This window comes from Rhyacophila brunnea, unplaced genomic scaffold (assembly GCF_057557595.1).
Source record: "Rhyacophila brunnea isolate RB1 unplaced genomic scaffold, BYU_Rbru_1.0 scaffold_6, whole genome shotgun sequence".
Taxonomy (NCBI): Eukaryota; Metazoa; Arthropoda; class Insecta; order Trichoptera; family Rhyacophilidae; genus Rhyacophila; species Rhyacophila brunnea.
This window is the reverse complement of record NW_028233276.1, coordinates 16,273,307-16,298,286: the sequence shown is the minus strand read 5'-3', so window position 1 is coordinate 16,298,286 and position 24,980 is coordinate 16,273,307. Positions and strand designations below refer to the sequence as shown.

At 31.4% G+C, this 24,980-nt stretch overlaps 1 protein-coding gene across 1 annotated transcript in view; it reads right to left on the bottom strand.

Moving 5' to 3' along the window:
* Positions 1 to 4,191: 4,191 nt before the first annotated feature.
* The window catches only part of LOC147065282 (putative fatty acyl-CoA reductase CG5065), a 61,932-nt gene continuing 41,143 nt past the window's right edge, over positions 4,192 to 24,980 (bottom strand). Inside the window, exons 3-12 of the mRNA XM_085956410.1 lie at positions 24,131 to 24,248; positions 22,364 to 22,480; positions 21,137 to 21,385; positions 20,542 to 20,687; positions 19,354 to 19,463; positions 17,408 to 17,603; positions 15,572 to 15,721; positions 13,603 to 13,692; positions 12,154 to 12,417; positions 4,192 to 5,687 (exon numbers count right to left, since the gene is read on the bottom strand). Coding sequence (XP_085812536.1) covers positions 5,540 to 5,687; positions 12,154 to 12,417; positions 13,603 to 13,692; positions 15,572 to 15,721; positions 17,408 to 17,603; positions 19,354 to 19,463; positions 20,542 to 20,687; positions 21,137 to 21,385; positions 22,364 to 22,480; positions 24,131 to 24,241 — 1,581 coding nt within the window. The 5' untranslated portion in view covers positions 24,242 to 24,248 and the 3' untranslated portion in view covers positions 4,192 to 5,539. The remainder of the gene's footprint in view (positions 5,688 to 12,153; positions 12,418 to 13,602; positions 13,693 to 15,571; positions 15,722 to 17,407; positions 17,604 to 19,353; positions 19,464 to 20,541; positions 20,688 to 21,136; positions 21,386 to 22,363; positions 22,481 to 24,130; positions 24,249 to 24,980) is intronic.

Genomic DNA, 24,980 nt, shown 5'->3' with positions numbered 1-24,980 from the left:
AACCTGTCTGAAAATATGGAGACTAATTTTATAAAAACTCACTTCAATACTATTGTGATGCGCGCTGGACATCTCGTGAAAAAGATGACATAAAAGGGTCAAATCATAATGTTGAAATTTGAGTCAAATTTGTCTAAACAAATAAATACGATAATTTTGTTGTTAAACTTGTCTATTTGGTTAAAATTTAAAAAAAATTGAGTAAATAAATCAATAGTCCATTCACTGATTTAAAAAGACAAAGTGAAGACATTCATAAAAAAATTGGAGCTTTGGAAATCAAAATTACAAAAAAATTAAGTTCGAAATGTTTCCACTTTTAAATGATTTCTGCGCCAGATATATTGAAGCAAACTAAAATCTATTTACTTCTTCCATGTTCTTGCTTAATTTGCTAATGCACTTTTCACATTCTTTTGTTAATAGTAAAAAAAAGTCGCCTGCGTCGCTTGTTTGTTACAGAACTTTTAAATATTTTAAATATGTGGTTGTACGTTACACTACATTAGAGCACCACACTGGCCTTAACCTCGGCGATAGGTAGGTGGGTCCGCCAAAGATCCTGGCCTGGGGGACCACTTCAGGATGTGGGTCCCATGAATCCATTTGTCAATGAACGATGATGAATTTGGATTGACTACTATTGAAATTGATTGTGCTAATAAACAAGCACATTCATCGCATGAAAAACAAATTAAATTAAAAATGAATATAATAATATAAGTAATATTATTATAAGTAATATAATATAAGATAAGATAATAATATAAGATAATAAGATAATAATAATATTATAAGTAAAACCTTGTTTATTTTTATATATTTTTTCATTCTTGTGTTAGTACTTACATTGTTAATTATTTAAAAAGGTGTCAGTATTATTTAATGAAATAAAGTGGGGAGAGGCGCCAATATTATTTTTTTAAAGTGAGGCGTAGTAACATAAAGGTTGGAAAGCACTGATCTAAAGTATCATAGTATTTTCTAGAGTCGTGTCATCTTTTGAGTCTATTCATAACAAAGACAAAAAATTTCCAACATAATAAGTCCTTATATTGCGTTTTCTTGTTCCGACACTATTAACATCTTTATCTAAAATTTTTGACACGTCAAGATACACTGCATCTCTGGTAGAGATGTAAGGGTACCTACACATAGATTAATTAATTTTATTTATAGGTATCATTAAAGTCGTATGCAAAAATTATTTAAGGACTCATTATTTCTAAAAGAATCTGCCTAAAATCAAAGTCGAGAGAATTTTTTAGGTTTTCTTTCCATTATCCCTTCCGTTCCAATTGACTTTTCCGCGCATTTTTCCCACCCAAAATCAATGGCGTAAGGTTTTTTTCAGTTACTTTCCAAAACTAATTTTAGATTTCCTTGAGATTAATATCTACATTTTTTGTGAACGAAATAATACTATAATATAATATAAATTTCACTAACATATTATATCTTACTGAGATATGGGATCCCTATTTATGCTGGGCTTAGGTGGCTTTGCCATGAGACCAGGGAACCAGGGAACACAACATTAATTGGAATTGGTTTACTCTACCGTGTGTGTGTTGTAACAGGCTTCGGATCTCGAGTGCAGAGAAATATGCGATAAACCGCACATCAGGGCTCGAAATGAATCGTAGCGCCGTTCCGGTTCATGAATTCTTATTATCGCTCCGTCCTATTGAAAAGTTAATTTAACCACCTGAGCTAGATAGGCCATAATATAACAAAAAATCGAACACACTTTTATAAAATACACATAATATTGGATAACTATGTATTTGTATATTTATCTAAATAAATATTTTTGTAAAATTATTCAGCGCTCCGGTTCGTAAAATTTTCCATTTCGAGCGCTGCAGCACATGTGAAATAATATGTTAATTTCAATTGTAACGTCTGTATTATAATATGCATTAAATCTTGTCACGTAGACAAAACGCTCATTCAATATTTGAGGAGATTCAGCGCGCTTTGTATTCTTCGGGAAAAATCATAAAATAATAAAAATAGTCAAAACCCAATCTTTGTCAAAACCATTATCTTATTAAGTACTTATTCTATTCTGTGTATGCCACTAAGTAAATTTGATGAAGCGGTGTGAAGTTACTTTTACATCTAAAATTTTTTTTTTTCTTTCTCAATGCTAACGAAGATGGAAGGTAGACACAGTTAAAAATAAAACTAGAAACATTTTAATATTTGTGTTTATTCGTATAAAAACATTTACTTACTTATATAAATTTAAAAAAATCTTAGAAATGAATAATAATTATCACTAACAATATTATTGAGCATATTATTATTTTATTTAAAATGAAATACCTATCTAGAGAATACACCAATAATTTTATTTTAATATTTTATTACGGAAATTTTCGTGGGATGAGTGGTTAATTATTATGAAAAATTACATTTTTTTTTTAAATTTTACAGTGGGACAAAATATATATCAAAACAACAATAATTTTATTTTACGTAATTTGAGAATATCTTTGAAACAATACAATTTATTTTATAAAACACCAATAAAATAAAAGATTAATTTTGTTTACTCAAATACTACATTAAAAACTGTTTTAGTAATATCCAAATTTGCTGTTAGAACAATTTTGGTATTAAATTTATCAGCAAATTCTCCACTCCACCAATAAAATGTATTCTAATAAGCCAATATATTATTTTCCAATACTTAAATTATTTTTTTTATTTTAAATAAATATTTCACATATTTCACAAATGAAAAATCATCAAAACTGTAGAAAAAACATTAATAATTGTAATAATACCTAACCCTAAAAATAGGCAAGTATGTACCTACTAACATTGACACTTGCAAGGTGGTGCTTAACTCATCCGGTGTACTTCCTTGTACCTATCTAATTCATCTACTGATATATCTCTTTTTTTTATGTAATACTGTTATATTTATATATCTTTGTTTCTAGATGTCATGTTGTGAACGTCTTAAACTTATATTTTGTAATGTCCACAATATGTTAAAAAAAAAAAAAAATTGAAATTGAAACCAGCTTATACCTACTTTTTCTGGTGATGTGTACGTACGTGAATAATAAAGTTCTGAGATAATAATAACAATCAGAGTAGGTACAAAGCTGTTATTATTATAATACCAGAAATCTCTCACTTGTGATTGGTTACTCTGCTGATAGTAAATAGCTACCTATCTACTGAATATGTATATATTTTTAATTTTTACAGTACTACAGTTGTGTAGTTAGTAATTGAGACTGAAACAAAACTACACATAACGTCACATACCTTTGAACGACGCCATAGAACATTGTTTTTTTATTTAATACTGAATACACCTAAGTTACTATGATTTAAGAATGTTAGATTCTTTATTATAGAAAATACATTTTTTTTTCTAAATAATTTTTAATCAAATAATGGTAAAATAGAAAATTTCAATTTGGTGAAAAAATGTTGTTCCAATAATAATTAAGTACTCATCTCCCGATTCGTATTGCCAATGATAACAATTAATAATTATGTCTGTATTTTATATCTATGGTCTCAAAGAATCAATTGACAAATCTTTCATATTACATTTTAAATAAATAATCAAGAGATTTATCAGCAAAGTATTCAAGATATATTATTATATTATGAAAGTTGAACAATACCTACTGCATAATATTCACATTATTCCCGTTTCCTTGACACCAGATTAAAATTATTGGGTTTATACAAAACATTTAATGAGATTATCATAAATTATTAACAAACCTTTTATACCAAAATAAAATAAGACAAGTTTGGTGATTTTTCATTTTTCTACTAAATCTTTAGTATACCTAAATGAAATCGTAATAATATTAAGTATAATTAGTTTCTATTCACCTTTTATATTTTATATTATACTTAACTAGTAGTATATTATAAAATAATAACCTTCCCATTTAATAATTTATTACTTATAACTACGGCATCTTTGTTGTTTGTTGGAAATTTAACATTACATATTGTCACTTCAGATGCACTTTTATAAATAAGGCAATTGAGAGATAAATCATAAGTCATAACTACATGCAAATCGTTTATATTATAGACTTTGAAAAGAGTAAAGGTCTTCACAACCCTTTTTTCTTTCAGTCGAGTTATCTACAGTTACCTATTGACAACAAACATAATTTGAGATAGGCATCTACTTTTTTTTTTAATAAACATATTTTAGTATTGCCATGATCAAGTAACGCGAGAACCAATTCTCTATTCAGTCCGGTTATTATAAATATGAACTTTAGGTAGGTATGAAATCCCAATAATATAAAAATCGAAAGTATAATACGTTTATAATATAGTATTGAAGTGACGAAACGAGAATTTATGATCCCGGCAGAAATACTTTGCAGTACATCAGTGTAAAGGTTAATGGCAATGAAGGTGGTAAAAATAATTAATTATAATTATTGAAGAATAATACACGACAAAAAACCATACTTATCCATTATTTTTTACCCCTGGAATGAACAGTCTTTTGATAATGACCTTAATAACTATAATATAACATTATATCTAAATGATAAAACATACGATACCTATATATTCTTATAGATATATATAGGTATCATTTGTTTTTGTCACATAAATCACAATAATTGTTCTTAATATAAATAACTGTTATTTTTATTTATAGACGAAGGTACTAATTTGAAAAGTCAGTTTAAGTATAGTTTGTAAATAATTTAAATCTTTAATTGCGTTTTAATTATATTTTATTTCATTAATTATTATCAAATCAAATGCCCATTGCAAATTCGATAACAGCCATCGCTCATTAGCCGATAATAATAACACAACATGCTTTTACATCTATTTGAATTTTAATGCTTCAGAAGGAAAAATGAGTGCGAGAAAATATGTTACGAAAAACATCGCCTGCGGCGCAATATTTTCAGTTAGATTAAATATTCTTTTATAGATTGTGCTTCTGTGCACCATCGATACATATCTATCGATTTAAGTCACTTTTCATTATAATTCAGAATTATTTAACGACAATACAATATTTGTTTTTTCAACTTTCGTCATATTTTCACTAAAATAATGTTTTTTGATGGGGGAGGGGGGGACCTTGCAAGCTTTACAAGTGGTTGATTGGAGAAGGAAAGTGGAGATAACTGACTTTGCAAAAAGCACCCTGATATTATTTTATTTTAGTCACCTTTTTGTTGTAACAACAGGAAATATGTATTTAACATTTTAAAGCAGTCAAAATTGTCCAAAAGTATCTGCTCTTAACAATATTGCAATATTTTCACTATTTTTCATGATATATAATATATGATTTTCATATACACATTCGTCATAATATTATAATGCTGTCTAGATACGACTAAAAAAACATTAATTAATTTGCAATGCATTTACAACAACAATTTTGTTTATTCCTATTCTGCAATCTGCTGATTGCATATATGACTGAAAGTATTCCAAATCGTATCTAGACTTTATAATAATACACGATAACTACAATACAGTAAGATATTTGCAGTGAATCTATGATCTACAAGTGAGTCAGTTTCTTAATTGCTAATAATGTGTTGCTGATAAGACTAAAGCTGAACCTCCTGGCCAGCTCGGAGTTGGCTGTGACGATCTTCCACATGGTGAAGGCGATCAAGACTTTCGAAAAGCAGTGGAGAATATACATCCTGAAACGAAAAATAGGACTTATTTTACTAGAGGCGATTTATTTTTTCAAAAGCGGTTGATGTCGGTAATATAATAGAATAAAGTTTACTTAAAAATCATTATACCATCGAATTGACTACTAATAATAACTAATTATTTTATTTTAATACAATATGTAATATTAAAATTATATTGCATATCGAAGAACTGTGGTAGTCGCTGATAACGTAACAGGTGGAAAGGTAAAGTAAAAGAGTAGCGGGTGTGTTTACCATTATATATTATAGTATTAGGTATATACTAATAATAGTGAGAAAAATAATCTCCTATATATTATCTCCTATATATTATTATCCTACAGCTTTGCCCGTTTTTGCGAGCGATTGTGTGCCTTATTCGTCATGTCCAATAGGTTTAAATGAAAAATCGGCTCTCGGATCGTGAAATATCGGTAAACCATAGTTGACAGCCGTTTGACGAAATTCGACCCAAAATCGGTGATTTTTATTCATTTCCCGATACATTTTCCAGCGACACGCCACTTTATTGACAACTGATTATGTCGGGAATTTATTTTTTCACAATGTTTGCAACACTCAAACCGACTAACCAAAGATGGCCGCTTTAAATTTAAAATGCGTTTTAACCGATACATACAATCGATTTTCACAAACTAATCATAATAAGATTAACAGATAAACATATTAGAACTGATTTATTTAAATTTTTATGAATTAAGTTCTTTGTTTAAGTTAAGTTTCTACACCTCTGACGGAAAGGAAGTCTTTTGACACTGCGCGTATTTATCACGCCATGTATACTAAATTACGGTATTTCAATTGACCCACAACATATTTACTTATCAGATGCATTCGAGTAACTATAATTTGAAGTGAGCACAATTTTGAAATACTTAACACAGTCACAAAAAAATCACTTTTAAAAACTAGGTACCACCCGTCATTTGTTGTTTCACAGGTCACAGGTGATATTATTTACGTCTCACAATGATTTAAAAATGCACAGCACTATATAATAACTCACATTTATAACAAGTACCCGTAGATAACTATAATTATTCAAATAAACAATAACATTTATACGAATTCACATTAAAAATGTTTATTTCATTTCACTGCGGGCGCGCACGTAATGTCATTTCAACGCAAAGAGTAAAATTTTAAAATTTTATGTCACTTTTGTTTTTTTTTCGTAAGGCTGTTGAATGATTTTTTTTTTTAAACCAATGAAACATAATATATACATTTAATTAGCTCATTATAACCCAAACATATATTTAAAAGGAATCAACCAGCGTTGCCAACTAAAATTTTTAAAGTTCAGTAGATTTTTTGATTTTTTCTTCAAAATATCAGCAGATTGACAAAAATGTATGAAATTCAACGATTGTGTTTGGTGAAAGCGTGCATATTGACATAATCTCACAAGTGTCTTCTCATAATCATAATTTCTTCTTTTCCTGACAAAAATTTCAGTAGATCGAAATTTCAGTAGACATGGCAACATTGACTATGCGATCAACCCAGTGTTGCAAGTCAAAATTCAAAAATTCAGTAGATAGACATGGCAACACTGACTATGCGATCAACCCAGTGCTGCCAAGTCAAAATTTATTTTTTCAGTAGATTTTGACAAAAAATTCAGTAGATTTTGAAAAATGTGGTTTATTAGATATGATTTAAAACTAATAAGAATAACAATAACTAATAATATTAATTTATTGTAAACAATGATGAAATTAATGGGTGAAATGGCGCTCTTGGGTAGAGTTACAATGCTTTTTATGTCATTTTAGAAGTGTATAACATCAAAAAAGGTCATGCGTAAATCATTTCAAGTTTTTTATTAAAAGAATCATCAGTTAATTTACAATCATGGAGAAACACAAATATCAGTAGATTTCTTGAATTTCGAAAAAAAATAAAAAATTCAGTAGGTATAATGGCAAAAAATATCAGTTGATCTACTGAAATTTCAGTAGACATGGCAACACTGACTATGCGATCAACCCAGTGTTGCCAAGTCAAAATTTAAAAATTCAGTAGATAGACATGGCAACACTGACTATGTGATCAATCCAGTGTTGCCAAGTCAAAAATTTTTTTTTTGTAGATTTTGACAAATAATTTAGTAGATTTCATAAAATGTCAGTAGATTTTCAAAAATGTGTTTTATTAGATATCGACTGTGGAAAGGAAAAGGGGCGTAAGCCTCAGTTTTTGCAAAGTGGGTTTTATTTGTTATTAGCAAAGTATTCAACTCAATACATGGTATGCCCAAAGGATTTAAGCTGCAAATGACGAATTATTATGAAAATTTAGCTTTTAGTTTTTAGAAATGAAGGGCGTGTGAATTTTACGTCCAGGAAAAGGGGCTCAAACCACGTCAATGACATTATAAGTCGTTTAAGCAATCTTTTGTGGTAAGGAAAAGGGCGGTAAGAAACTTAATCCGTAAATGTATGAGGATAATGGCAGTTTTACTAAACGCTGACCGCCGGCTGGCTCAGGTATGAACCATAATGAAGATTAAGCCACCTAATAGTTTTGCTCGCTCGTTTGACAGTCCAACACGTTTTTCGACACTCTCTCCATTAAAATTCATTTAAAGTATACTAATCCAGTGAAATTGGCAATAGAAAGAAGTTAAAATATTCTTAAAATGTGAGGTGTTAACATGGATGGAATAAACAACACAAAGAAAAATGGTAAGACCTTAAAATTACGCCTTGAAATTTTTATGCCGCACAAGTGAAGCGTCATCGTTAATTCTCTGTAAATTGTTATAAAACATTATGTTACAACTTATATTGTGTCTTAATCATTGGTTAATGATCTCTTGTTCATATTAGATGATAAAATTAATAAAATATTTGCTATATTTACTTCAAACACCGCCGTGCGGTTTATAGGTTATGTGACATGTCAAACACAATTTTAAACTGAACTTGGTCCTATGTACGCTTATATTTACGATTAAAATCATTTTAATGGACAAAAATTATAATTATGCACCGTATTATTTATAGTAATAACATAAATCTCGAGTAAAATGCGTTTTGTTTTAATTTGTTGTCAATAGCCACTGATCAAAGTGACAAGTGATTGTCAAGAACCAAATACATCCGCAAATATTGGTTATTTGTTATAATTATTGTAAATAACTAAGATTAGCTTGAATCAATATACTATGTCTATCTATATATAATAAAATATTTGCTATATTTACTATTATCATTATTACTATTATGTAATGATTATGTGTCATTTATGGTTTAATAAAATACTTTTTTTCTGAAAATAATAAATTATGATTGTTCTAATTTTAAACTTAATATAATTAAACCATAGGAAATGAAAAAATATTAAATAAACACCTAGTGAAACACTATAAAGAAATACATTCCCAAGAATTTAATTAAAAATAAGTGTGAAAAAAGGCTATTTGCTGCGTAAGTCCACTGTATTTTATGAATACGACATTTGAAATTGGTAAGGAAAAAGGATGTTACCATCATTTTTATCGGTTTTTCTCTAATAACTTACGTAATTAATGTCAGATTGGGAAAATAATACACCAAATTATTAATCATTATGCACTTTAAGTCTGTGTATATTTTTTATTTTGATTTTGACAGAAAATCATTGAAAAAACGTTTTTTGCTCCTCCTGTAAAATTTGCTTTGTGTGGATTACGCCCTTTTTCCTTTTTACAGTCGATATGATTCAAAATTAATAAGAATAACAATAACTAATAATATTAATTTATTCTAAACAATAATGATATAAATGGGTAAAATGGCGCTCTTGGGTAGAGTTACAATGCTTTTTATGTCAATTTAAAAGTGTATAACATCAAAAAAGGTCATGCGTAAATCATTTCAAGTTTATTATTAAAAGAACCATCAGTTAATTTACAATTATGGAGAAACACAAATTTCAATAAATTTCTTGGAATTCGAAAAAAAATCAAAAATTCAGTATATTGGCAAAAAATATCAGTTGATCTACATAAAATTTCAGTAGACATGGCAACACTGGATCAACCATAGAATATTATTTCAAAATTTGATAACGTAAAATTTTTTTTATGGCTGTTAAATGATAATTTTTTAAACCAATGAAACTTATATACATTCAATTAGCTCATATAACCCAAAAATATTTAAAAGGTATTCAACAATAATTGGTGTTATACATATTATTTAAATCATTATCAACCAGGATCAATCCACTGCTGGATAAAGGCCTCCCTAGCCTGATTCTATTCCTTTCTGTCATTTGAATTCCTGTATTTATCAAAATCGGTGATATTATATTTATCCTCATATTCATATCGTCATCATAATCATCGACCTGAACCAATTTACTGCTGGATAAAGGCCTCTCTACCCTGATTCTACTCCTTTCTGTCATTTGAATTGCTGTATTTATCCAAATCGGAGATATTATATTTATCTACATATTCGTATCGTTATCATCATCATCATCAACTAGGATCAATCCATTGCTGGATGAAGGGTTCCGCAACCTGATTTTACTACTAGCAGTTAAACGAATTTGTGATACTATACCTATTTATATCATCCTAATCGACATCAACTTGAACCAATCCACTGCTGGATTAAGGCCTCCCTAGCCTGATTCTATTCCTTTCTGCATTTTAATTGCTGTATTTATCAAAATCGATGATATTATATTTATCTACATATTCATATTGTCATTATCGTCATCGACCTGAACCAATCCACTGCTGGATAAAGGCCTCCCTAGCCTGATTCTACTCCTTTCTGTCTTTTGAATTACTGTATTTATCAAAATCGGTGAAATTATATTTATCTACATATTCATATCGTTATCATCATCATCATCAACTAGGATCAATTCACTGCTGGATGAAGAGTTCCCTAGCCTGATTCTATTCCTTTCTGTCATTTGAATTGCTGTATTTATCAAAATCGGTGATATTATATTTATCTACATATTATTAATATCATTATCGTCACCATTGACCTGATCCAATCCACTGCTGGATAAAGGCCTCCCTACCCATATTCTACTCCTATCTGTCATTTGAATTGCTGTATTTATCAAAATTGGTGATATTATATTTGTCTACATACTCATATCTTTATCATCATTATCATCAACTAGGATCAATCCACTGCTGGATGAAGGATACCGCAACTTTATTCTACTACTATCAGCGAAATGTCAAACTGTCTGACTTGAATAAAAAACCCATCCCGAAGAGAAAACTATGGCGCCATCTATGCATACTTCACAATTATATTAAAATCCAATACCGCCAAGCCATCTGCAAGACCTAGCGAGACAGACTGGCGAGAGCCAGCTGGCTCAGCTAGTGTATACATAAATATTCTTTCTAGCACTATAGTTTACAATATTTTATTAGGCCCAAAGTCAATAGTGTAGTGAAACAATCACAAACATCCAGGCTGAGAGAAAAAAATAAGTACCTATCAATAATTATAGCAATTAAAATCTATTTGAAACACTATTTTATAGCAACCTAAAGTACATACCTAACAGTTGACAGCACTTGAAATGTAGAATTTTACGAACCGAAGCGCTTGATAATTTTACGAAAATATCTAAATACTTATCTAATTTTATATGCATTTTATAAAAATAAGTGTTAGATTATTTTCTTATATGGCTTATCTAGCTCAGACGGATAAATTATTTATTTACCAGACGGAGCGATAATTTTGGGGAGTCTATGAACCGGAACGGCGCTCCGGTCCATTTCGAGCCCTGTATGTTGATTATTAAATGCATAGATCATAATATTTTATAACTTCTAATTTTGAACTGCTAACTCAAATTCAACATTTTTTGTTGAATGTACTATCGGCGTTGGAGTTGTAGAATATGTTTTCTTTTTCGAAATATTTTAATTCTATAAGTATACTTATATATTTGAGGGATTTTGTTTTATTATATTATTAAACTTTTGTTAGTTTCAGTCAATATATTTACGTTTTGGCAGCATTAATCTTATACACTAAATTAAATACTTATACAATATTATAGTAGTAGTAATGAAAAATAACATTAAATTCATTTTTGAAAAACATTTATAAACGTATGCTTTTTTAATACTGAAACTATCGGTATTTAAGATTTTTGAAACCGGTATTTCGGTATCGATAAATAATTGAATACCGATATTGCAAACCCTAATCAAGCACACATCTCGTGTACTCGTATACTCGAGATTGGAAAGAATTTTGAGGTTTTAATCCCATAAAATAAATTACGTCTAAATTAAACTTGAGAGCTTTGCAAGATGTTGTTCCTTTCACGAGACCCTTTCTTTGTTAGTCTTTCAACAACTTTTTATAATTATTTAGCGTATCCTGTTCCTATAATCCCACTTACCTCTGCAAGACATGTTAAAGAAACTTGCAAGAATCAAGAAACAAAAACAAAAACTACTTACTTTCTGATATGCTGTTTGGCTTTAGGAATATTTTTATCATCTTCTTTTAGAATATATTTCCTAATTCCTTTGACATACTGCTCTATGTAAGGCAACCATTTGATATTCCTGGCGTCAAAGTCGAAGAGTTTCTTATCTGCGTCAGTTAACTTTGAGAGGAGGTGCTGGACGTTATTGTTGGCGAATGACCACTCGTTATTCGTGAAATATTCCAAAGCTTGGACAGCTTTCTGAAGCTTCGCGTGAACTTTTACCATGCTGGGTCTGTAAAATATCAGATAATATTATATCAGAGTATACATATGTAACACGATGGTCGAGTGGCTTACGCGTCTGCTTATAATGTCGTGCAGTGTCGAAGGGTGGAGGTAGGCTGTTAAGATGCGATACATGGGGTGGCAGGTTATATGAAAGTATGGTGAAGCAGGCTAGTATGGTGAAAAAGTATGGTGAGGCGGGCTGATAATCAAGTTGCGGCAAAATTTCCACGTTAACATAATATTATATGGGTACGTTATAATGACCAAAGTAAATCCTCCGTGATGCCCTGATTTTTTTTTTATCGCGCCGCTATTTATTAGTTGTATGAGAAAGCCGATTCTTTGCCCCTCTTTTATGTAATATCTCTATGATGCGATATAAATAGTGCATATTAAACTTTGTCAGTCGTTCATATTTGTTTTTATTGAACTCAGACTACAATTTATAGATGGTGCTGGTTAGTTTTTAACAATCAATTAAACCTTGCCTAAACCAAAGCATTAATAGTTTTGGTATGTTATGGGCGTTTCGATGATATATTGTACACTTTTTCATTTATACTTATTTGTTTTCGTTGAATTAAGAATACATATTGCACAGGTTGTTGGCTAGTTTTTTTAATATTCATTAAGCCCTGCAGAACCAAACCACAGGAGATAAAAAAAATATTCTATCTATAAAATATCCAAAATTATGTAGGTATAGTTTAATGGCATAATTTTAGATATTTTATAGATAGACGATTATTTTTTGACTAGTATCTATTATAACTTGGTTTTCGTAGTGTTTAGCAGTTGACACTATGTATTTTCAATGAGAATTTTATCTATCTATGGTCTGCAGGCTGTGTTCTATTATCTATGAATGTCGTGCCGCATGTATTTTAACGTACGCACACGTAGAAACTGTTAAAATTAATTGAAATTAGCATGAATAATTAATAATACTTCAAATTACCAATAAGTACATTATAGTCGGCACTCTTCATCAGTGTCATTATTCAGTGAATTTGCGAGATGGTGCACGTTCAAAATATTCTGCAAAATGACGAAACCATAAGACATTTTCATCGCCGTCAGTTCACGTGATAGTCCGCGACATGCACCTCAATGTGGGTGGGCCTTTAGAGTTTAACTATTTAAAAACAAATTAAATTAATAACACTGATATTGGTTATTGATGCCTTACCTAGGTTTTTTACTAAAGATTTTTGTTGAAAAATCTATGATGTAAGCCGGTAACATGTGGAAAATCGATATGCATACAGAGTTCCACAATCTGAAAAAGGATAAAAGAATATTTTAATAATTATAATCAAATATCAACCTACAATATAATGAGTGATCACTCAATGGTCAGTAAAGATATAGTGCATGATGTTAACGCGCGTGTTTGAACATGTACCTAACCGTTTTTTTTTTTTTTAAATGAGTATCTTTAGAATTATCTTCAAATGTGTTAATCCTGCACATTTTTTGAATAATAAAATGCCTAATTCTTGTCAAATTTGGGATTACAGAGATTATCAATATAATTTTATATCGTAAATATATTTCACTATAATAATGTCAATATAAATTATACTGATGGTTTTATAAATGCGTTTAAAAATTAATAAATGTAAAAAATCTTAATACCACTGCACATTTATGTACTGAAATATGACTATATTCTAAAACATTAGAGCGAGAGGTTTAAAAGAATACTATTTTATATAATAAAAATACTTTATGCAGTCATCAAATGTTTAAAATAAATATAAAGGATAATAAGGCTTCAAAATTATATAAATAGATTATCTACAACGTATAAGGTATGTCCAGGATCATGCTTTTAAAATAGAAAAAAGCTCAATTTTGACCCACGCTGAGCACGTCCGCCCTTTTGAAAACAAAAAACGTACAATTTTATACAGTTAAATAAAGTTTCAAAAACCAGATGCAACGTACATCATTGAAAATGTTTATGTCTTTAGGGAGCGTATTTACTAATCTAGCACCCCTCGCTAATGGCGCCTGATAGGCTTGAAACGCGGAAACGGTTTCGATCCAGAATAAATCATGGCTGCGACCAATTAAAATTCATTGCGACACCAGGATTGGAAACCATCCCTCGCGCTAACAAGCAAAAGTGTTTCAAATTTTTAAATAAAATTTCATTCACACAAAAAAAAGAATAATGCTGGCTGTTGCTAAAAGGCAATACTATACAATTAAGGGTTAATATTTTTCGAGATGGAGCTTTCGATTTTTCTGTGCAAAGAAGATAGGAGTAGGTACTTCTCCATTTCGGAGTTTATGGTATATATGAAAAATAAAACAGTATTTCAGGTTATACAAGTCCCTTTGGCCTCATAGAAAACTGTTCAGGCTCCATCTAATACAACGCGGTTTCAATGTTTTTGGGTTAAACATATCATTCCGTATATTTCAATAAATTATAGTTCATACTCAGTAAGAAGGTATAAGAGATTGGGTATTAGAATATTTATGGTCATATCCAGCTGTGTTTATTTGCCATGTACCTAGATACAAATGAAGACCACAAGCAAATATCATTATATGTCACATCTGTATCATTTTGAGTAAATCGATTTTTAAAGTTTCAAACTCTCAATAGTTGTTACAATTAATCTTTCACTATAATTTTTAAACGATTTTTATAAATATTTAACATAACAATATGATTAAAAAACACTACCATTTATTTGAAAATGTACTCAATTGACAAAACTACAGTACATATTACCCAGTATTCATGCACATGGAATGATCTATCCCTGACCACCTTTATTAGAAACACGTTTTTATAGGACACAGATTTATTTTTCCGAAAATGTTTTGACACATAAAAATGCGTTAAGAAATATCCCACAAGATGGCATTAACAATGTTCATTTTATACAAAAAATGGACATGGAAAGATATTTGCTTGTGGTCTTTAATATAATGTTGTAACCTTTACTAAAAAATATTTTAATGGTAAAAATATGCATAAAAGAATATTACGATTATAAGGTAGATATTTAAAAAATAAAATGACAAGTTTTTTGAAAATATTCTTTTGAACACAAGACAGCTAACATAGCGAGCCTAATCGTTCGGAGCGCCAAGAGTAATTGCAATATTTTTCATAGGAATGAGTTCACCAAACCTACCTGTTAGATTTGAAGGATCCTCCGGGATACCATAGAATGTCATCGAAAGGATTGTGCACAAGGTAATGGTGCCCCCAAATTTCCATGTCTCCCCATAAGATTGGGTTTACAGCTCCAGTAGTCGCGTTGTAGACTTTCAAACCAGCGTGTCTATAAAATAATATTAAGACATGCATATTGACAAATCGTTCATTCACTAATATCAGTGACGTCCCGTGGGGGTAGGCAGACTGAGCGTCGCTTGGGGGCGGCAGTTACTCGAAGGGTGGCAAATCGAGAAGAAACTTTAGGAATATTATATAGAAATATGTACCTAAACTTAGTACCTAATAAAGAAAATATCATTCCATAGCTCACTGGTTGGAAAAAAAATGTATTAATGAACATAAAAGGTATAACATGACATTTTTTGTCGGGTTCGCGATGTCTAATTTACTTCCGTTGTCCTTGGACGCCACGTCCTTAATGACCAGCAATGACACGTGAAGATTTGCGTATTATAGGTAGGTAAATAGGTACACACCTAATCGATAATTGATCCAAATATTTTTGCCAGTCACTCGCGAATTTTGAAAGTTGTCAGGTGTATTTTTAAATGTATCTGAAACGGTGTGGACTCGCAATATTGTTTATTGAAGTAGAGATGGCATTTGAATTTGATTTAGTGGTATATAAATTTTGTTAGTAATGTATCCATAAAACACATTTCTTAAATATTGGGCTCATGAAAGGATGATAAAAATACTGTATTAAAAATGGGGCGACATTTTGTCTAGGGACGTCACTGATTCATATCCAGGGTTCCTAGACGTCCTCTTTTACCAGGACAAGTCCTCTTTTTGAAGTCAATGTCTGTGTTCAGTATCTACTGTTATTTTATCGAATAATGAATTGAATGAATGAATTATTTTATAAAATCGATTGACAAAATGATTTTTTCATTCATGTATTAGAAAGAATTGTGATAGATACTAGGTACCTACTATATTTCTTAATTGCAATATTTATTCGATACTAATTCTTATTTGTTAATAAATATGATTATTAGAATGCATAATTGTAAAATTATTACATTTCGGGGTAAATTATTGAATTGGCATAACACGGGTTCAATTAGGTACAGTAGCAAAATACATCACAGAAACACTCAGAATTGATAAAAACATACGTATGTATTGATAGATCAATGGGATCGAACACGGAGCCCCCGTACGGCATTATAATAGCATTGCAAATGTAAATATAATATTACTTAGATAAGTTATGTAATAATTTTGTACACAATATGCCAAATAGACTATAATTTTGAAGGATATAAAATGAAAAACGTTCTGTGTAGGTACCTACTATAGTTTTTTTTAATTCTATAAATTTTACACCTTCATGATATAATTAGTCTATAGAATTATGGAACCCCCCCCCCACCCATTTTGTGACCAAACATAAGTAGGTACTACATAATATAAAAATATTTAATATTATTACTTATATTTAAATTATTATATTATGATTTAATAGTGGGTGAGAATTTACATATGCACACGTAAATAATGATTTAATCGTGCATATTATGTTTAAGTTCCAAAAGAGTTTTTTTATTTTATATAAAGCCTTAAGCATGGTAATTCTCAATCCGCAATAAAAAAGTTAAGAGTAAAATGAATTAAAGCTACTAAGTAGTAGATAGAAACTGATTTAAATTACTCTTCTACGTTCTGTATACGTGTTTACGACAGTGCGGCCTCCAATTGTCCTGGCGTCCAGTTGTCCCATTCCCGTTTACGTGATATTAACCTAAGAAATATTGTCGTATAAATTTCATCGTTTTATTTTTACCTTCCTTCCTTTGCAGTATTCCAGGCAGCAGTAATGATGGTGTTAATGCAAAGGTCAACCGGTATAAGGTCAGCCTTCATGTCTCTTCTGCAGAGCAATGTCCTGAGGACTCCCTTTCCAGCCCCTGTCAGCATTCCAGTAGGTCCGTTAAGATTATCCACCCATCCTGGCAGAGGCATCTTCAGAGCTGCAGTCACTATAAAAAGAATGATAAATCTTTGTTTAGTTCATTAATTCATTCACTGGTATCGCGGTAGGTTATAAATTATAAAATAAAAGGGATACACAGTGACGTCCCGTGGGGATAACCAGATTGAGCGTCGCTAGGGGGCGGCAGTTACCCAAAGGGCGGCAAATCGAGGAGAATCATTAGGTGTATACATATAAATAGCTACCTAAACTTAGTAGTAATAATGGAAATGTCTTTCCATCAAAAAATTCAGCTTACTGGTTGGAAACAATATGTATTAATTGGGTACTATAAAAGTTTTAACAGGACAGACCGAGTTCGCGATGACTAGTTTACTTCCGTTGTCCTTGGACGCCACGATCTTGGTGAACAGCAATGACACGTGCATGCCTAATTTAAAATTTATCCAAATACGTTTTTATAAATTTTCTATAAATTTAGCCAGTCACTCGCGAGTTTAGGAAGTTGTCAGGTGTATTTTTAACTGTACCTATCTGAAACCGTAGACTCGCAATATTGTCTATTGAAGCAGAGATTTATATTATCTTGTTAGTAATGTATCCATACAATATATTGCTTAGATATCACAGTCATGAAATAATGATAAAAAGTACTGTATACAAAAAATGTGGCGGCATTTTGGCACTGCCTAGGGGCGGCATTTTGACTAAACGTCACTGGGGATACATAAAAAAAAAACTATCGCCAATTCACTTCATAGGGATACTGGCAGTGTCAATCCATGTCGAGGCATTCAAATCAGCTCGATGGGTGCCAGAAATGGTCAACATATTCAGTGGCTCAGTTTTCTCCGCTCTCACACAAAAACGGATTTAATACGGTTGGTGTCCATTATCAATTTGAGGAGGATTATCACATCTTGATTTTGCTTAATAGAACTGTCAACTTTACTTACCAATGGTAAGAATAGTAAAATTACCTTCGTAAACGATCTTGCTCATAAACATTTGAGTGTGGTCATATATTTTTGTTGTAAACAGATGAATACAGACAAATGTGGTTGAAAAATATCACTCTACATCCATTGAGATACGGATGCATATGTGAAAATTCGTGTTTATGTTTTACACAATTGCTGTCCTATTCTGTTAACATGTCCGCTTATTGCCACATTTCATGCGGTTGAAAATGGAATTCTACCTACGCTGCTATAAGCCGCAAAGCTCATACGAGTGTAGTCACGGCGTGTAATGGAAAATATTCGCGGCATGCGAAAAGGGAGTGACAGTCAAAGGTACGCGCCAGGGGTGGCTGCCGTCTGGGTGCCAGCCAAAATTGAATGATTGAAACTATAAATTAGTGTGTCATAAAAAAATTATGACATAATTATTCTACATATTTATTAAATAATATAACATTATAAATTACAGTGTAAAGTGTCTTAAATCGATAGATATATTATATATTGTATCGATGAAACACAAAAGCAAAATTTATAAAAGAATAATTTTTAATGATATGGAAGAAAATTGCGTCGCATGTGATTTTTTTCATCATAAATTCATTTTAATACTATTTTTTTCAGAGTTCTGCCGCCTTTTAAATCCTGCCGCCCAGTTGTCACGCACCCCTAAGACTCCCGCTTGGCGCGCCCCCGGACAGTCACCTATTCACTTTATTTTTTTCAATCCTCAGGACGTCAATTTATTATTGTTGAACATTTGGCTTAATTAATGTTGCCCATAGCATGGGTATTACTTTGTTCTTAAACACTTACGCAATTTATTATGCTCACCTATACTAGGCCTGACAATAGTCAAAGGTATAGTTCCAGCCTCCTTTACTAGAATATGTTCCGCCATTGCTTTGGTAAATGTGTAGGTATTCGGTCGATTTCCTATTAACCTGTAGATCAAAACAACAAAACAATATTATAATAATTAAACTTATCAATTCCAGTCCTAGAAAGAGCTTACAGTTTAAATCGAACCGTGTTAAGCGGATAACCGCACGGTTCGAAACTAACCGAAAACCGGGTAATTTTACGCAGTTAACCGGCTAAATTGTTAGAAGGAATTTGTACGAACAAAAAAATATAATTATAATTAGTTAGGATATGGTTAACGCCCGAGTGACTTCTAACAATCTGAAAATAAACAAAGTAGTCAAGCACCACAAACTGCAAATACAAGTAGGTACCTCGGAATCTGGAGAGGATGGGTTTTTATGGTAAAATAAGAAATCACGCCGAGGCTTTAGCTTCAGATGTAGGTAAATCAGTTTACAGTCGCACATAGGCGATTCGTAGTTGCATCACTAATACTTACTAGCATTGTGGCAAATGATACCAATGCAACTTTAAAAAAATAATTTACTTCCTTCGGATATATGCATACTGAAACAGTCAACGGATAAAATTTTTAATTTTAAATTGTTGAAACTGGATAAAATTCAAACTGTTCAGTGGTAGCACACTATTGGCTTCATCTGGTCATAGGTACCATATATTTGTTTAACATGCTTGTAAGGTAATTTATGAAGTCGCCATAACTTAGATGATATAGCAAATAAGCATGTAGGTATATATATAATAATACAAATATAATATAGATTACCAGCCTCGCACACGTTGGATATGGGAATGTAGCCGGAAAAATGCGGCAGTTTGCGATTGATTGACGAAAAGCTATACGTTGCAGGCGGGGTAAATACGGAAGTCAGTAGACCCTCGTAGATTTTATTAAAACCCACCCACCCCCTCTCGTCGCATTAAAAATCAATAATTTATTATGGACATTAATTTTAAAATGTACCCTCCAATACTATTTTTCTTGATGCGTACCTGTACATTATTACAAAACCTCTGCTTTCTCGAAGATTGAAACCAACTATCAAATCGCCGACTATATATTAGGAAAACAATGAAGAATACGATTAATTATTATTCTGCCATTTTATTCCGTGATAAAAAATGTGATCATACCTTGGCGTCATGGCATCCAGCATATCATCATCCATACACTCCAGACATTGAAGAATTCTGTCAATGTCTCCTGGTGGTGGATACACAATTTCTTCTATGAACGATTTGTCACAGTTGCAGTACGCGGTGCTGACGTGGACGAACGCCTAAAAGTAGAAATCATTGTCCAAAATACAATAATTGAGACGCTGAGGGTTCAAATAAAGCAACTGAATATGTAACCAAGTTGAGTAAATCGACTTTAAAGTTAAAAATTATGTGATTGTGAATTCTACATAATTCTTATCAACATGTGAACGACATTTTTTTAGGAAAAATATTGGTAAGCATTTATTTATATTTGTTAGTCTATGAAAGTGTCAAATAAAAACATTCGAAATATATAGGTACATACATAATTTGAAAACACTTCTGACAAAGACATAACCTATAGAAAAATCTTTTTTGAAAAAAATACGACACCCAGCAGGTTCGAACTACGTCTCTCGGGATTCGCGCCCACGTGCATTGACCATTATCCTATAGGAATCTAATCTTATTGCGACGAATTTTAACTAACGCATTCCTATTGATGGTCAAAAGTATGGGTACCTACCTCTAATTTTTGCATCTTCCTGCTGATATGCAGCAGTCTCCTGGCGCCAAGAATGTTCATGGTTACACTTAGTCGCAGCGCTTCGTCGAACTTAACGGTGGCTGCAGAGTGGAAGACCACAGATACTGACGAACATATTGTCTTCTGGTCCTCTTGAGAGATTCCAAGTTCCTGCTGGAGAATATCTCCTGAAATCGCCACCAGCTTTTCAAGGCGCTGGGGAAAATACTGGCGAAGGTTGTCGAATATCTATAATAATCAAAATTATTAATAACATTAATTATAGATACAATGCACTGATATTTGGCCACTGTGCGGTAGTCTCAGAGTGCATCTTGGGTGCGTGTTTACTGTTTGAATACAGCGTTAGAAAAAAAATCATAATGATTTTTTACAATTTTTGTTTTATCATAAACAAGGAATTGGCTTTCCCTACCGGGTGTGGATTTTGAGTGTGGAAAAATATGGGATAAGCTTAAACACATGTTATTTTCAATAGTCACGTCTGTCTTATCATTTGCATTAAAGTTTGTAACGCAAAGGAAACGCGTATTGAATATTGATAATTATTGCGGACATTTTTGAAGCTTTATTTTTCTTGGGTTTTATGCCCTAGCTGTCATTCAGTCAAAAACCAAATCTCGCTTAAAATGCTTGGTATGGCGACTGGCTTACTTTTAATAATTTATTATTCCGTTCTGTATAAGCGATGAATGTTCCTAGACAACTTTACAAATAAGCAATAATATGTACGTGGAAGAAAAAATGGTCAATAACGAGGTTTTATTTTTAACAGATATTTGCTTTTATTTTATATTTTTCCGCTATAAACGTTATGAATAATATTAAAAATAAAAGGAATTTATTTTTTTTGGCGTGCGATCGAAAACTTTTAGCGTGCCAAGTTGGGCACGCGTGCCACGTATTTGCCATCGCTGCTATATACCATAGAGCTGTTAATAATAACAATAACACGCATCGAATGTAATTATCATTTAATAAATACAATTGGTATCAAGTAACCACAATATAATATTATTTGTCAGCCAAGTAGGGATAATATTTATGCAATATTTCAAGAGTTTAAAAAATGTTGATAACCAGTGCTATAAACTGTAATTGCTATTGAACATCGCTCGTACATGGGTCAAGATCAATAACGTCATCAAACGTTCAATATATACCATTCAACAAATGAATTCTAAGAAAAAAAACTCTCATACTTACCGGTGTCTGTTTCAGTTGCTCCAATCTTGCTTCTGGCGAAATGTCTTTTTTTCGTCTAAGTAAGACAAACACCTGATTGATACCTGGACAGGAACTCAAGAGTTTCTCCACCAATACCTGAAAAGAAAAACTTACCTTTAATTTAAGAATAGGTATCACTTTGTAATCAATATCCTGGCGGATTTGATTTGATTTGAAACAAAGATGATTTATAAAAATTAAACCAAATTTAAAATAAATATTGTCTATTTGTACATAGGTATTGCAAACAAATCCATAATAAATTGATATTTAGACTAGGTTACGGCCTACGGGTATGCTTGAGCATGTACAATAATTTATAATGGTACATAGTAGAGGTTGTCATGATCGACAAATAATCATATAGGTAATAGTCCAGTCAATCTGTACTTTTTGGTTACAAAAGATGGGGTAGAAGATTTTTTCCCCTATTTGTATACATTATATGATAAAGAGTAAGAAAAAAACGAGTTTGCCAATTCGGATGACTTTTTTTATTTTAAAGACAAAGCGATGGAGACTAAACTAAAACAAAAGTGGTACTGATTCGTGTCGTGGCACCAGCGGTACTGGTGGGGGTATTATAATGTGGCCCTTTCTACCACTCCCACTACCCCTCCCCCACCCCCACGCACCATCCGGAACATTGGGCCCATTGACCATAAAGTCTAGTTTGTAACCCCAAGCTGTTTATTTGTAAGATCTTAAGTTTAAAATGGTATTTCTTCTCATTAAAGTTTGATTTTTACTAAAACGCGTGTTTTCGAATACATATATACTGTTTTTAACAGCAAATATCTCATAAACGGTCCGAAATACAAAAAAATTGTACTATATAAAAATTTTGGAAATTTAATAAGCTTTAAAATTGTGTATAACACACGTATTTTTGCTACGGCTGACCAGTTTTGAGATATAAGCGAAAAACCAAAAAAAAAACCCAAAATTTTGCGGTTTTTTGCCCGCCAAAAGTTGTGCCGAAGTCATCCGAATTGGCAAACTCGTTTTTTTCTTACTCATTATCATATAAACAAGTAGGAAAAAAAATCTTCTACCCCACCTTTTGCAACCATAACGTATTTTTCGGTCTAATTTGACTGGACTATAAGGCTAAACTCGAAACACAGATATTATTTTTAAAAATTTCGGGTATTATTCTCATTTGAGATATCATCAATAAGATTTTTGAGAAATCGAAAAGTTGTCACTAGGCTATGCAGCGTACCGCAACTGGAATTTAAAAAATCTAATTGTAGAAAATTTGATTTCTTAGTCAAAATAGGCCTCGAATTTCATGCTGAGTGGAATTTCTTAAATTTCTCAGTTTTTTTGATTTTTTTGAGAATTATTTTTGAATCCGAGAAATCACAAGCTCTAGTGGCATATTATATATTTGTTGTGCTTTGTCATGATAAGAATACAGCGGGACCACGCTGCGCTTAACATATTTCGTGAGACTATTATAACAATATATCGTCACTGTTCTGGCAGAAGACACTAATTCAAAAAAATGATACATTGAGTTAGTTGTACTAAAATGTTCCTTATTTCAAACTTTACCGTCTGGAAACCTTCTTAATAAATAAACAGTCTTTATTTTAAAGTCATCCTTTTTACGATTACTTAATAAACTCACATGATAGACCATTTCAAACATTTTAACAACTTCAAAGTCAAATTACTCAAAACTAGTATTCTCCAGTTAGTGTATTCTGCCAGAACAGAGACGATATTTTTTTTAAATACCTTCCCCATGAAACCTGTGGCTCCTGTGATGAAGATGGATCTATTGTCGTACCACCTGGCGATCGGTGACACTTCGTGGACCGTCCCATTTGATGCTTGGTTGGCTGCCATTTTTATTCTAAAAAATAAACATAAAACAAAATTGTTTAGATATAAGTCTGTCATCAGCTGTCCGCGGCTGGAAAATTCTGCTTTTACAGTAAATGTGATTGATAAGAGTAAAACCAGTGATGTCCAGTGCGAAAAGAAAGCACATGGCGTTCTTGGTCAATTAAAATTGACATAGAAAAAAATTGCACATTGTAAAACCTGTTACCATTTTGGTTCCCTCTTTTCACGACCTCGTAACTTAAATACCTATATAATACTATATACTCGGGTCAGAGAGATTCAACAGAGTCACATAAAACTAGTAGCAGAACTTTAAATTTTGGGAAAATGCCTACCTAATTTTTCATATTCTTAGTTTTATTTTATGAAATAATTTTGAACACCTGAAAAACTTATAATATGTGAATATAAAAGCTTATATATTTTTTACTGCACGTTCAAAAAACAAACTTATAAGAAATAATTAGAAGATAAAAAGAACTTTTTGTATAAGTACAACGTTTTTAAATTTTCTGTTGAATTATTATGCTCAATATGCTCAAACTTGTACTTGGTATGAAATAAATAAAAAACAAACAACAAACAAATATAGAATACTGAAATGTCATTTTGACATTTCATTTTGATTTCCATAGTAACGCACGTACATATTAATAATTTAGTTGCTAGGACCACCTCCTTAGCAACCAATAATAGTCTTGTACTTTTTACGGATTTTTCTGAAATAACTTTCCATACA